This window comes from Canis lupus, chromosome 16, assembly GCF_048164855.1.
Source record: "Canis lupus baileyi chromosome 16, mCanLup2.hap1, whole genome shotgun sequence".
Taxonomy (NCBI): Eukaryota; Metazoa; Chordata; class Mammalia; order Carnivora; family Canidae; genus Canis; species Canis lupus.
In genome coordinates this window covers 48,693,968-48,708,310 of record NC_132853.1, presented here as the reverse complement: position 1 = coordinate 48,708,310, position 14,343 = coordinate 48,693,968, and the positions used below count along the sequence as shown (strand labels likewise).

General features: G+C 44.0%; 1 protein-coding gene across 7 annotated transcripts in view; it reads right to left on the bottom strand.

Moving 5' to 3' along the window:
* The window catches only part of ERN1 (endoplasmic reticulum to nucleus signaling 1), a 78,251-nt gene that overhangs the window by 28,845 nt on the left and 35,063 nt on the right, over nucleotides 1-14,343 (bottom strand). For 3 of the 7 annotated variants that reach the window (XM_072781147.1, XM_072781144.1, XM_072781145.1), the window contains 2 exons: nucleotides 3,443-3,476; nucleotides 2,172-2,244 (listed from right to left, as the gene is read on the bottom strand). In XM_072781147.1, the coding sequence (XP_072637248.1) occupies nucleotides 2,172-2,244; nucleotides 3,443-3,476 (107 nt within the window). Of the gene's footprint in view, nucleotides 1-2,171; nucleotides 2,245-3,442; nucleotides 3,477-12,917; nucleotides 12,977-14,343 lie in introns of all 7 variants that reach the window. The other 4 variants (XM_072781148.1, XM_072781150.1, XM_072781149.1 and 1 more) reach the window with 2 other exon arrangements.

The following is a 14,343-nucleotide window of genomic DNA, read 5'->3' as shown; positions in this document are numbered from 1 at the left end:
ACTTCGAAAACCCTCTTCTTGCCTTCTCTTCCAATCATAACTTTCCAGGGTAACCATTATCCTAACTTCAAGACAGCATAGACTTGTTTTTCCTGTCTTTGAACTTTATATAAATGAATCATTCAGTGTGCAGCCTTTCTTGTTTGTCATCTTCAGTCCAACCTTAGGTTAGTAAGATTCATCCATGCTGCTGTGCAGAGTTGCAGACTGTAGGCTCTCACTGGTGTAGACTATTAAATTATATCGCTATTCCATAATTTCTCTATCCTGTCCACTATGGATGCTTTCCTTATCCTGTTTACTACTGATGCTGTCTGGGTTGTTTTCACTTGTTGATTATTTTCAGTAATGTTGCAGTACGTTTGGGTAGCTGTCTTTAGTGAACACACATGGGTACATAATAAGCTGGGAAGGATTACTGGGTCCTAGGGCTTTACAGATTCTGCCAAACAGTTTCCAAACTGGATATACCAAGTAGCACTTCCACCAGCAGTGTCCAGGAGCTCTGATGGCTCCGCTCCCCCCCCAACATCTGTTTGTCTACTTTCCTCGTTCTAGCCACTCTAGTATTAGTAGGGCATTGTGATTTTATTTATTTATTTTTAAATTTATGATTTTGTTTATTTATTCATGAGAAACACAGAGAGAAAGGCGGAGACACAGGCAGAGGGAGAAGCAGGCTCCATGCAGGGAGCCCCACGTGGGACTCAACCTCGGGTCTCCAGGATCACGCCCTGGGCCGAAGGCGGCACTAAACCACTGAGCCACCCAGGTGTCCCAAGACATTGTGATTTTAACTTGCATTTCCCTAATGACTAATGAAGCTGAGTATTCTTTTCATATGTTTATTGACCATTTGGATATCCTCTTCTATTTCTCTACTGGGTTCTCCTTTTTTAAAAGTAATCCATAGGAGTTTGGGGTGCCTAGGTGACTCAGTCAGTTAAGCATCTGCCTTTGGCTCAGGTTATGATCCCAGGGTCCTGGGATGGAGCCCTGCATGGGTTCGCTGCTCAGCAAGGAGTCTGCTTATTCCTCTCCTTCTGTCCCTCCGCTCTGCTTGTGTTCTCTCACTTTCTCTCTCAAATATAATCTTTAAAAATAATAATAATCCATAGGAGTTCTTTACATATTCTGAATATGAATCCTTTGTTGGAGTCATATATGTATTGCCAGTTCAGTGTATTCCAAATACATCCTGCCTTTCTTAATGATGTCTCTTAATTAAGAAAAACTCTTAATTTTAATATAATCCAATATATCAATTTTTTCCTTTATAGTTAGTGTGAGGTATTTCTGTTTTGTTTATCTTATCCTATTTAAGAAACCTTTTCTGGGACACTTCGGTGGCTCAGTTGGTTAAGTGCTGAACTCTTGATCTTGGCTCAGGTCTTGATCTCATAGTTGTGAGTTTAAACCCTGCACTGAGCTCCATGTTGGGTGTGGAGAAGGATGGAAGGAAGGGAGGAAGGAAGGGAGAGAGGAAGGAAGGGAGGAAGGAGGGAGGGAAGGAAGAAAGAAAGGAAGAAGGAAGGAAGGAAGGAAGGAAAAGAATCTTTTCTTACTCTAAAGTTGTGAAGATTTTCTGTTACTTTTTTTCCTTAAAGTTTGGTTTCATATTTCGTACTTAGATATGTAATCTCTCTGAAACTGAGGTTTGTGTGTCTGGTGAGGGGTAAGAGTTAAGATACTTTTCATGGACATCCCAGTTGAAGGGTGAAAGACCACCCTTCCCCACTGCACACTGCAGCATCGCCTTTGTCATAAATCAGGTGATCATCCATGTGGGTGTGTTTCTAAATTCTCTTGTCCAGGGAGCTTTTAAAAATTGCTGATGACCTTGATCAATTAAATGGAAACTTCTAGGATTGGGATCCAGACTCAGTAGTTTGTTGTTGTTGTTGTTTTAAGAATTCTCCAGGTTATTACAATGTATAGCTAAGGCTGAGAACCACTGGGAAATTTGCTGGGGTGAATGGGGGTGGGGAATGCTTCAAACTACCCCCAATATGAGAATCACTAGTTAGATCAAGTCCTGCTGCTAAAGGGAGTATTATACCTCTCTAGTGTATAGTAATTTTTTTTAAACTCTCAGGTGATCTCAATGTGCAACAGTTGAGGACCACTGGTCTGGAACCTCTGAAGTACACAAAGAATCAAAATATACTCACTGTCAGGCCTTCGTTATTCTTGCCCCCAAGTGTATACAGACTGCCATCGTTGGGATCCGGGAGGAAAGCAGGCCTAGAGATTGAGCAGTAAGTATCAGTGATAAGTTATAGCCCAGGGCACAGAACAAAATATCAAAGCCATGCAAAGTCATGATTGGAGTGAGGGAGGCATGCGTGTGTATAAGACAATTCCACCCACTGCTCTTTCACTTTTAGCTACAAATAAAATATCCCTATGGTGATAGGCTATATTTGAGCAGAAAAAAGCAACCTGTAAGAAAAAAAGTAAAAAACCATAGAAGAGTAAGTCATCATTTGGTCAAGTACTCTGAATGATGATAAATAAGTGAAAAGGACCCAGGTAAGTCTGCTTTTCAGTTTCTAAGTCAATTGTGTATAGAACTTCAACAATTAATATTTAATAGCATGGAACAGTACATAAATGGTAGGACAAATCTACCTTCAGTCTTCAACAAACATGTATTTTTAAACTGGAGGCAATAAAAGCAGACTCTGAAAGCTTGACCTCAGAGAGAACTTGCCAAGGAGATATGGTGGTCTTTAACACGTGGCTTGCCATAAAGCAGATACGAGGTGATCTTTGATAAGGTTAATGTGGTGGAGTCTGAATTAGGACTAGGCACTCAAAAACCCTTTGTTCAATCTTTTCTGTACTTAGGATGTCCCATCATTTGAGCTCTTATAGGGGCTATAACACATACACTGTAGTAGCAGGTTACGCTCATGTTTCCTCTTCATGGTATGACACAATGAAAAGGGAGAGATTTAAACCCTTGGTAAGACTTTGGCAGTTTGGTAGGACTTAAACTCAACTGGAGTTTCTTTTTTTTTTTTTTTTTTTTAATTTTTATTTATTTATGATAGTCACACAGAGAGAGAGAGAGAGAGGCAGAGACACAGGCAGAGGGAGAAGCAGGCTCCATGCACCGAGAGCCCGATGTGGGATTCGATCCCGGGTCTCCAGGATCGCGCCCTGGGCCAAAGGCAGGCGCCAAACCGCTGCGCCACCCAGGGATCCCTCAACTGGAGTTTCGTCTCAAGTAGGCCTTTTAATATCACTGCCTCCCTTCCCTGGGGAACTGACTGCCCGACACAGGTCATAGCACCTGTAAGACTTCACGTCTCCGTCATTCTCATTATACCTTAGGTGTACGTATATATGTGCTCCCAGCAGCTAGCTTCTTAAATACCGACTGAATAGTTAAGAAAATGAATTAAAGGAAGGTATCGAAGCAAATTAGAAGACTTACTCTTCCACATGTGTTGGAACCTGCAGAACAGGATCTGTGCAAAAGAACAACAAATACAACATCAGACAGACTCTAAAATACCAGGATTCCAAGAAGGCCCCCAAGACAGATTCACAAGTGGTACCAATAACTTAAATTTCCCTTAAACTTACCAGATAAAGTATGTGAAGGGACTTTAGAAAACACACACCCAAAGACACAGATTGTCACTGAGATGGGATAGAGAATATAGCACAAAGGAACTGATGTCAAGAAATGTGCACATAGGGGCACCTGGTGGCTCAATCGGTTGAGCATCTGACTCTTGATTTCTGCTCACGTCATGATCAGAGGGTCATGAGATCAAGCCCTGAGTCAGGCTCCGTGCTCAGCAGGGAGTCTGCTTGAGTATTCTTTCTCTCCCTCTGCCCCTCCCCCCTGCCTCTCAAATAAATAAATAGACAAATAGTTTTAAGAAAGAAAGAAAGAAAGAAAGAAAGAAAGAAAGAAAGAAAGAAAGAAAGAAAGAAAGAACGAACACATAACTTGGGGGATGGACAGTGAAGGAAGAATGAGTCTCAAAGCATAGTGGACAATGAGTCACAGTGTCACTATCTGACACATCAATGGCTTTTATAACCTAAACCGCCACCTTGTCACAGATATCTGGAGTGGCATTAGAAACTCCCATTAGGAAAAACAAAACTGTGGCTTAAGAACTAATCTTCTGGTTGATGAGAATTTGGTTGGTGATAAATGGATACATCCCACCGGGGCAGCAAGATGGCAAACTTGGAGCCTCCAAGTGCTTATTCCCCCTCGATTCCCTTTGATCCATCAATTCCATTTCTATAAAACCTAGTTTAAAAGCAATATAAGGGCAGCTCGGGTGGCTCAGCGGTTTAGCGCCGCCTTCAGCCCAGGGTGTGATCCTGGAGACCCTGGATGGAGTCCCACGTCGGGCTCCCTGCATGGAGCCTGCTTCTCCCTCTGCGTGTGTCTGTCTCTCTCTGTGTCTCTCATGAATAAATAAAATCTTTAAAAAAAAAAAAAAAAGCAATATAAAATATAGAAAATGCTTTGTGTACAAAGACACTCACAGTAGCATTACCAATGACATACCTAATCAACGATAAGGTTAAATTAGGGAATGTCTGCTCGGCAGAAAATTAAGGCTTCTAAAAGGGCTTATACAATTTAAAAATGTACAAATCTTTATACTCTGATATTCAGGGGAAAAGATAACATGATACAGAATATTAGTGCAGCTGAGGAGAAAATCTTCAATGCACATAGACAAAAATGATGGAAGGGCAAAAAAAAAAAAAAAAAAAAAAAAGCCAATTGTAAGATATTTGTGTTGGAAATGTGACTCCTCTATCTGTATTTCCCCAAATTCGTCTAAGAACAGGAGTTACTTTTTAAACTGGGGGGAAAAAGTGTTTTCTCAAAGTCTCTTTTATACTTGCAGTAGTCAAGAACGGCAGAATTTTTCCCTCCCCAGATTCTCCCAGGCACGAAGCAAGAGGATGCTCCTAGTTCCTTGGGCTCGGTGGTGGTGGCCTGAGAGCGCACGGACACGAAAAGAGCGAACATCCACGGCCATGAGGGATTCCCGGCGACCCAAGCCCCGCGGGCCACACGGCGACACCGCCTGCAAGTTCAAAGCTGGGGTGAGGACGGCAGACACCGTCCCAGGATTGCGGATGCCCAGCTGCAGGCTCCGCGGGCCGTGCGCGACGTGACAGATGCCCCCAGTCACCCGGGATTCTCAGATGCAGAGAACCCTTTCAGGCCTTCTCATGTGTTGACTTTGCTCTACAAGCCCGGCTCCTACCCGAAAGGACACACAGTGTTCACGGGGACAGAGGTACACACAGCACGTGTGGCTGTGGGCGGCCCACAAACAATTCATTAAACCAAAAACATGTTAGGAAACAGGAGGAACTGACTGTCAGTTGGGAAGCCGGCGTTTCTCGTTCCCGTTAATCCCCTCTCGGTCCTCTCCCAGGAGGCTGATGCAAGAGACGGGGACGGGGCTCGCGGCGTTCACCTCCGGAAGAGGCGAGGCGCCCTGATGACCCCGCTCCCACGCAGCAGCCCCCACCGTGGCGGCGGGGAGAGCTTCACGGCTTCACAGACAAACACAGCGGGAGAGGGGCCTGCCGGATCCCAGCACGTCACCGGAAACCAGACGCGGGGCCTGACAGGATCTGGAGTCCCCGTCACAGGCTGGTCTTCAGGTGCAGACGTCCCTGGTTCTCTAGGGCTCGTCCACTGTCACCTGACACGGAGGCCTGAAGTCCCAAGATGTGTCCCGCACCTGACGGGTTCCAGTGAAGACACAGGCCACTGGCAGGAGCCGGGGAGGGACCCGAGGGACAGCTCTGCGTGCTCTCGTCCACTCAGGAAAATTAGGTTCCTGGGAGGAACACGCGCAGAGTAAGCCATGCACTGGCACCGCCATTCAAGTCAGCTCCGGCAGGGCAGCAAAGTCCTCTTGGCTTCTGAGGGGAGCAGTGACTATACCCTAGGTATAGGGGAGATATACTTCTTTTTTTCTTAAAGAATCATTTGAATCTGAGATTTGCTTTAAAATACTACAGAAAAAAGGTGCGCCTGGGTGGCTCAGTAGGTTAAGCGTCCAACGTTTTTTTTTTTAAGATTTTTTTTATTCATGAGACATACAGAGAGAGAGAGAGAGAGAGAGGCAGAGACACAGGCAGAGGGAGAAGCAGGCACCATGCAGGGAGCCCAACGTGGGACTCGATCCCAGATCTCCAGGATCACGCCCTAAGCCAAAGGCAGCACTAAACCGCTGGGCCACCAGGGCTGCCCAAGCATCCAACTTTTGATTTCAGCTCAGGTCATGATCTCAGGGTCCGAAATCGAGCCCCATGCTCAGTGGGGAGTCTGCTTCTCCCTCTCCTTCTGCCCCCCCCCACTTGCTTGCACTCTCAAATAAGTAAAAAAAATCTTTAAAATACTACAGAATAAAAAATCATATGCAAGGGGAGATAAAAAATGCCAGCCTATTGGTAACTGGTAAAGAGGAACATGGCAAGACTGGGGAGTTTTTTTGCTATTCCTTCTACATATGCTTGAAATTTTCCATAACATAAAAGGATGAAAATATTTGGAAAGTCAGCGAAATAAAAGTAAACAGCATCATCTGAAAATGTGCAATGAAAGTCCAATGTGAAAAAGTGGTTGTTTTTATTTAATAATGAAAGCTGGTATCAGGTAAGATTCTTGTGGGGGGGGGGGGGGGAGAAGAAAGAAAGAAAAAAAGAAAGATCCAGCTATGTGAAAAGCAACCTGGCCTAACTAGAAAGCTATAAACAAACACAGCTACAAAATAAGCCACTCTATCTATACAGAGACTGATAAGGATAAAAGCCAACCCACAAAGCTGTTTTACTTTCAGAAGGGAGAAAGGGTGTGTGTGTGAGGGGGGAGGGTGGTAGTTACTTTGCAAGTATGAAAACAAGTGTTAATCAAGGTAAAGGTAAGGCTATCGCAGGAGGAACTGACAGGCAGAAACAAACCTGCTCACTGCTCCCCGGGAAACAGCCACCGGACTGGACCCGATTCCCCCAGTGGGTCCAGCTTGGGCTTAAAATGGCACAACCCTTACAACCCAGAGACCTGGATGAGGTTGTGTGACAGCTCATTGATACTGCTGTGCTATTTGAATCCTCCTTTCTAACTGGGAACAGAAATGGCTCAAAACAAATATTCACACCCTTCCTTTGCCCAAATTCACAAGGGTGAAAACTTAAACATTTTTATCTCCCAAAGAAGTGAATTTTCATCTTTCCGTGAATACCTTTTTCACCTTTATTCTCCATTCCATCCTTTCTGGACCTCAGGCCCTCTCCCTCTGTACTGGATCACATGCATACTCTCAACTTTGCTGTGCTACAGGTCTCTGTGGCTCCATCCGCAGCACCAATAGCCCTACTCTCTCAGCTAGTTCCCAACCATTCGGGTGATCCCATGTGCCTGCTGCCCGGATCACACACCAGCAGGCAGCCCCTCCACGGTCACTTCTGGTTCTGTGGCTCGTCCCAAGTCTCTCATCTCTGTGGCCCTGCATGCGTGATTTCTGTCCCCCTTCTGTCTTAGCTCTTCCCCTATCTACTCCAACAAGAAGGCGCATTTCCAGGTTCTCCGGCCAGTTATCTCAGAGAGCACACTCATCCCTGAAATTTCAACCATAACCACAAAGGAAGATTTCAGGTCACCATCATCTTCTGAGCTCTTCTTTCTGTATCAACTGGACCTTTCCACTATTTCCTACCAGCACCTCAGCCACCACCTGCCCAAAGTCATGCCCTTCATCTTTTAACTCAGACCCACTTCTACTCTTGACCATGCTATTTTGTTAACAGTACCACTATACTTTTAGAGGACAGACAGGCTCCAAATGACACTGGTGATACTCATTTCTCTCCAACACATCTCACCGGCTGCCAAACTCTAGAGTCTAATCATTTGTTTCCTATGCCCAGTATCCCTCCATCATCAGAGCACCTTCTTTTTTAAGGGCTCCTTCTTCTCCTGGTTTCTATGGCCTTTGGAATCAGATGAGTCTATGTTTAAATCCTAACTGCCAATTACCAGTTGGGTGACCTCAGCAAAATTACCTAATCTCTCTGGGCCCAAATTTCCTCAACAACAAAGAGAAAAAATAACACCACCAATCTCATGAGGCATCTCTGTGGACTGAATAAGAACTAAGTGTTTGTCAAGGCTTAAAAAGTCTGTGCCTTGACACAGAGAATGGTGATCCTTTTAAGGACAGAAGTCAGATTATTCTTCTCTACTGCTCAGAATCTTTTGGTGGTGCCTATCTCAATCGTAAAGATTGTCACACCGTAGCCTGCAAATCCCACACAATCCCACCCTCTAAGGCTCTCCCGCTATTTCCTCCTTTGCTTATTCCAGCCAAGCTGGCCCTCTTCATATTCCTCAAATACTGTCTAGTGTGCCCCTGCCTCAGAGCCTTTGCATTTACTAGCCCCCTGCCTACATCTTTGACCAAATATCACCATCTCAGAGAGGTCTTTCATGAATACCTCCTACCCTGCCACCCCTCCTCCCTACTTGATTTTTCTCCATGACACTTATCACGTCTAAAGTACAGTATATTTTACTTTTAAAAAACGTTGACTCTAGCCACTGTTAATTACATAAAGACTGGGATTTATCTTTTGTTGTCTGCCATGTTTCTAACACCTCAAACAGTGCCTGGCACAGAGGAGTGTTCAACATATTGACTGAATGAAGCAATCAATTCATGTTACTTTCCTTCCTACTTCTATTCCTGCCCAGCCTGGGCATCCATCATTAATTACTTTTAATACTCCAGCAACTGTGCTCTATCACCCCTCAACCCAAAATCTAATCAGCAATCCCCTTTCCTCCACCCAGGCTCTGGGCGCTGCTGAAGAAAACACTAAATCACTCTTGGAGAAACCATTCGACATCTATGGCCAGCTGGACCCCGTGTCATAGGAGATATACTTATCTACTTCCTGGTTGGCCTCTGTTCCCTGCTCCTCACAGCTGTTATTTCAAACCTTCTCTCCTTGACTCAAGCCTCCTCTCCACACCTGATTCTGCTTTCTGGGGGCACAGATGGAGTAAAAGGAGGCAGAGTGAGCTCTCCCAATCTTTCTACTCTTCTCAAGTTTACCCAATTCTCTATAAAAGGACAACATGTTCACCCTCGTATTCATAGATACTGCACAGCTCCCAGGTGGTACCATGTCTCCAAGGATCTTCTGGTCCTCCTCTGGCTGCCTCACTCCTTCTCCTCAGCCCACAAACATACCCAACCTCTGAGTTCTCCTTCACTCTTTGGCACAGGCTTTCCTTTCTCTCCTAATGCAGCATTTAAGTGTACAATTTGAGGAGTCTTGAGAAATCTACACATCCATGTAACCACCCTCACACCATAGAACGTTACCATCACCCCAAAGCATTTTCTCACACACCTTTGGATTCAATATCTCCAACTCCCACCCCATTTAGTCACTGATGGATTTGTTGTGTTTGTTCTAAAGTTGCACAAATGCATTTGTCTATTAGGTTCTCTTGTGGGCCTGGCTTCCTTCTCTCTGCCTCATGTTTCTGGAACTCATCTACATTGTTGTATGTATCACAGTTTGTTCTTTTATACTGGTTAAGTAGTGTTCCACTTTATGGATATGCCACAATTTCTTTAACTGCTGAGGGATACTGGGCTAGAAAAATGTGATTAAAGCAGTTATGAACATTTGTGAGTTTTTGTAGGATCCTAGGTTTTCATTTCTGTTGGGAAAATACCTGGAACATGGAACCATACTGTTTACAACTGACTTGACATGGAGCCACCGAACAGCTCTTGCAAGTGGTTGTGCTATTCAGGTTCCTGCCAGTAATGTGTAAGTGTCCGTATACTTTTTTAAATGTTGGTTCCCAGGTCCTTTCCCCAGGAAGCAGATTCTGTCGATAAGGCCAGGGAATTAGTGTCTTTAACTAGGAAACCATTGCTCTGGATCCTGTTTCACCTTCTTGCCTTCTGTGCCCTTCTCTACAGCCTGCTCTCTGGCCTCTACCCTCAGAGTAAGACCAAAACTTCCCCTGTCAAGTTCCAGTGACCAAATCTAACAAACACTTGCAAATCCTTCCTATTAGGTGTCCACATGGCAGTTTATGACGTTCTCCCATGGAGTCCAAGACTTGGTCCCACTTCCAGTTGCTTATGGGGTAGCTCAACCCCTGATGCCATACCCCCCAGAACTGGTTCTTCTTTTACATTCCCAGATTGGCTGGCCCCACTTGCACCTAGTCATATAATCTGGAAACTCAGAGCTGTCCTTGACTCTCCCCTTAATTTTAACCCACTCCCACTCAATTAGGTACTGAGTTATATAAGATTCCACTCAGTAAACATTTCTCAAAATCTGTGTCCTCCTTTACTACTGCCAAAATTAGGCAGCCACCATTTTTCACTGGGCCTACCCAGCAGTCTCCTAACCAGCTCCTCATCTGGGATCTTTGCCGTCAGATATGCATTCTACCCACTGTTTGCAAGGATCTGACAAAGGCAAATCTGTTCATGTCTTTCCTCCACATAAAACCCTACAATGGCTCCCCCACTCTGCCTACTGAATACTTTCCATCTCTGTGGCTCAAGTCAAAGGATCCCAAACTTTCCTGGTTCACACCAGCCTTCATGTCTCAGTAATTTCTTCATAGGGCCCTAGGCCAAGAGAAATATCTAACAGTTCCATTTATTAAACAGTTCTACACAACCTAAGTATTTAAGGACTAGCAACTTAGAAGCCATGTGAAAAAAGGGAAAACACGAAAATGCAAAGAAAAGTCATTTATTTCATTCTTAATCATAATTACTTACTAATGGGATGTATACCTGCTGGGTGCCACACATATTCCAAACCTTATAATCGAATTAGACACTGCCAACCCTCATTACCCTTGATTATCATGCGGTATTTGAACTTTATTACAGCAGCCACCAAAAATCCAGCTCTGCAAAGCTCACCAAAAGGAGCACAACCTAATGCTGAAACTAGAAACTATCTCAAGCATGGTTCTGACCCCTGCGGAGTTCTCTTAAAAACTGGAAACAAGCTGTGGTGCCTCTCTGAGTTTTCTGTGGCAACCACAGCCCCTCAGCATGGTTTGAGAACCAAAGGTGTAGGCATTCAAGGGTCTGCAAAACCTGGGCCCAATTTCTTCTCCAGGATTTTCTTTCAATCACATCTCTTCCATGAACACCGTCATGGTGTTTCACGTCGGTCTCTGTGCTCCAGAAAATCAGAAAATTACCACCCCCTGCACCTGGTATGTTCTCAGGATGCACTGATCATGCTCTGCCAGGGTCAGGTCTCCTGGGTCTCAAATATCTGGGGGTTGGAATGAATTTTCAGCAGGTTGAAGGACAGACCATCTATGTTGCATCTAGTGAAATATACACAGAAATGTATATAAAGCTTATATACAGTTTAATGAGTAATCAGAGTGAAATCTGGGGTAACTGCAGCCCAGGCCTCTGCTCCCCTCGTATTTAGAAGGCAATGCTGTCTGCAGAATCAAAGGAAGTCAGTGATTTAAGATGTTTCAGAACTGTATGTGGGATATCATTATTTCAGTAAGTTTCTTCTAATGGAAAGGACTTTTCCAAAACAGAAACCTACACAATAAAAACTAAAGAGAGCTGCTATGCATGGTTCTGTTCACTCATGTTTTGTTCACTCATGTTTAAAAATTATTTAAATGTATGGGGAAAAAATGGTCTGATATTTGCTACAAAATAAAGTTGTTGAGGAAGGGGACTGCCATGTGCTGATTGCTATTGAAGTTGGGTGCTGGGTGCATGAGGGTTTCATGACACTATTCTACACTTGTGTGTTGAAGTTTTTATAAAATGAAAAAAATTTTAAAAAGAGAGAAGCTTACAAAAGCCATTTAAGGAAAGCCTTTCTAATATGTTCAAAAGAAAAGTCTGTTTTTCCTGCACTCACCTGTAATATAACCCTCCCCCTTTTTTTTAAAGGAATCTCTATACTTAACGTGGGGCTCAAACTCATGATCCTGAGATCAAGAGTCACATACCCTACTGAGCCAGCCAGATGCCCTAAACCTTCACTTTCTGAAGGTGAAGCCTAACCTACAACTTCACAGGGTTTGAAGGCACTGGAGGAAGATCTACTTGAAGAGCAAGAAGGACCCCATCAACACCCTGCAGGCTTCCCTAACGCATGAGTAGCAGAATTGGTGAGGGTATGGGAAAACAGGGGTGAGGAGTCAGCAAAACAGAAAAATGTCTCTGATGGAAGGCAATCAAAATTTAAATAAATAAGTGTTTCAAACCAGACTTCAAGTCTGACAGCTTCTTCCTGGAGGTAGCTCTGGGCAGACTTTCTTCCACGTAGGAAGGAATAGATTCCTTTGATTACAGAAGCCACAAGAACAGGTTGCCCATTTGACTGGGGCTCAAGGAACCTTACCAGATCACTCTCTTCTCTTTCTCAGATGAGCATTGATATTTCTGGAACACCCTGCTTCTCTTTTGGGATCTAGATGAGCACTGGTTTTTCTGCCCTGCCCCACCTCACTCTTCTTTCCAAAAGCACAACCACCTAGCTGACCCCTACTCACCTGGCATTTAAAACTGGCTTCCTCAAAAAAAAAAAAAAAAAAAAAACTGGCTTCCTCTTAGACTAGAAGACTTCTAGGTACAACTGAGATGTCACAGCACATTTGAAATTCTCCAAACCAGCCCCTTCTAAGTATACCTCCAGCAATGATCTGAACTCTTCTGGGTTGGCCTTTTTGAAAGGTATTTATAGATTAAAAAAAAAAAAAAAGCAAAAAACAAAAATGAAGCCTCCTCATATACCAAATATTCAAGAGCCTTGTCCTTCCCTCCCTCCCTTTCTGAGAGTGTGAGAACTATTAGTAATTATCTGTTAAGATTTACCACACACAGCTCAAAAGCAAATGTTGGTCACTGCCATCAGGTTGGTTCTCTCCTCCATGCTGTGTGGGATAAAGAAAGAAGTTTATAAAGTCAATATACGTGAACAGTGTATAATGAACAGCCAAAACCTGCGGTACATACCACAGGATTTCCCAGGTGAGGGAAGTCACTGAGGGCTAGTGTACTCAGAGAAGACAAACTTCATAAAAAAGGCTGACTCAGAGGGTGGGGATGACCAGACAGCTTGAGTGAAGAACTATCACCCTACTTGTGGGAATGAGGACACAGGCTTGGCGAGTGTGAAATGTTCTTCCTGAGGAGCGATGCAAATAAGGGAGCAGGCAGTGAGGCCATGAAGCAGACAGTTGTGCAAACTTTGTGATGTGGTACAGTGGGCACTAACCAGGGGGTGACTGGAGGCTTCTGAGCAAAAGAGGGATGTGATCCACATCCACTGAAGGAAGGAGAGACAGGCAGGCATCAGGGTACAAAGTGAACGAGAAAGGGAAGGAGTCACAAAGGGCAGTGAGGAAGGCAGCCCAGTAACCCCAGTCTGACAGCCTGTGCCAGTGTGGGGGCAGGAGGAAGGCAGCAGGAAGGGTGGCAGGAGGGCTGGTCAGAAACCAAACGGGAGGGGAAAATGTAGCAAACAAAACCTAGTTCTGATCAGAAAAATGCAGTGGAAAAAGGACCTAAAGAGGACATGGAGATATAATCCTAGCAGGTAGTGAAGCTAGACTGGCTGGTCTGAACGCAATGAGCCACTGGCATGTCCTCAAGAAAATGCTTAAGGTAATACTATTTTCTTATAAAAATTATTAGTAGAAACAAGATCATTCACCCTCCCTAACTCAAAAGGTAAGTTTCCCAAATATGTTTCATGCACTCAAATGAACCAATTAGGGAATACTTCTCCCCAGTGGCAGCTCATTTCCTCCCCCAAAGGAAAGGTACTTCTGTAATCTAAACCTTAAGTTCCCGTTAAAGTTGTGAGGTCCAATGTGTAAGATAGCAAGTCTCAAATATTCTTCAAAGTTCAGCTTTTATAGGGAGAACATTTTAAAGCAGGCATCTAATCAAAAGCTGATCCTCAAATTCCAAATCTCACCAGAACTGGGAGACGACGTAGGAAGGTTTTTTGTTTTTTTTGTTTTGTTTTGTTTTGTTTTTTTTGCAGGTGAACCTCTGCAAATCACCCAATGCCATGTCTAACAAAGACAATCATGTAGAGGTACCAAAGGAATCTGAAAAACCTCCCATTCTAAAGGCAGTCAGATTCTACTATGTCCTTACTTACCTACCTTCACCCTGACAGAAATAACTCGGACCTAAAAACTCACATTGATCACTATAATCAACAGTGAAAGAATTCAAGGAGGATAAGACAATTCAATACGATGGCCTGTACCCAAATGCCTCTAAAGAT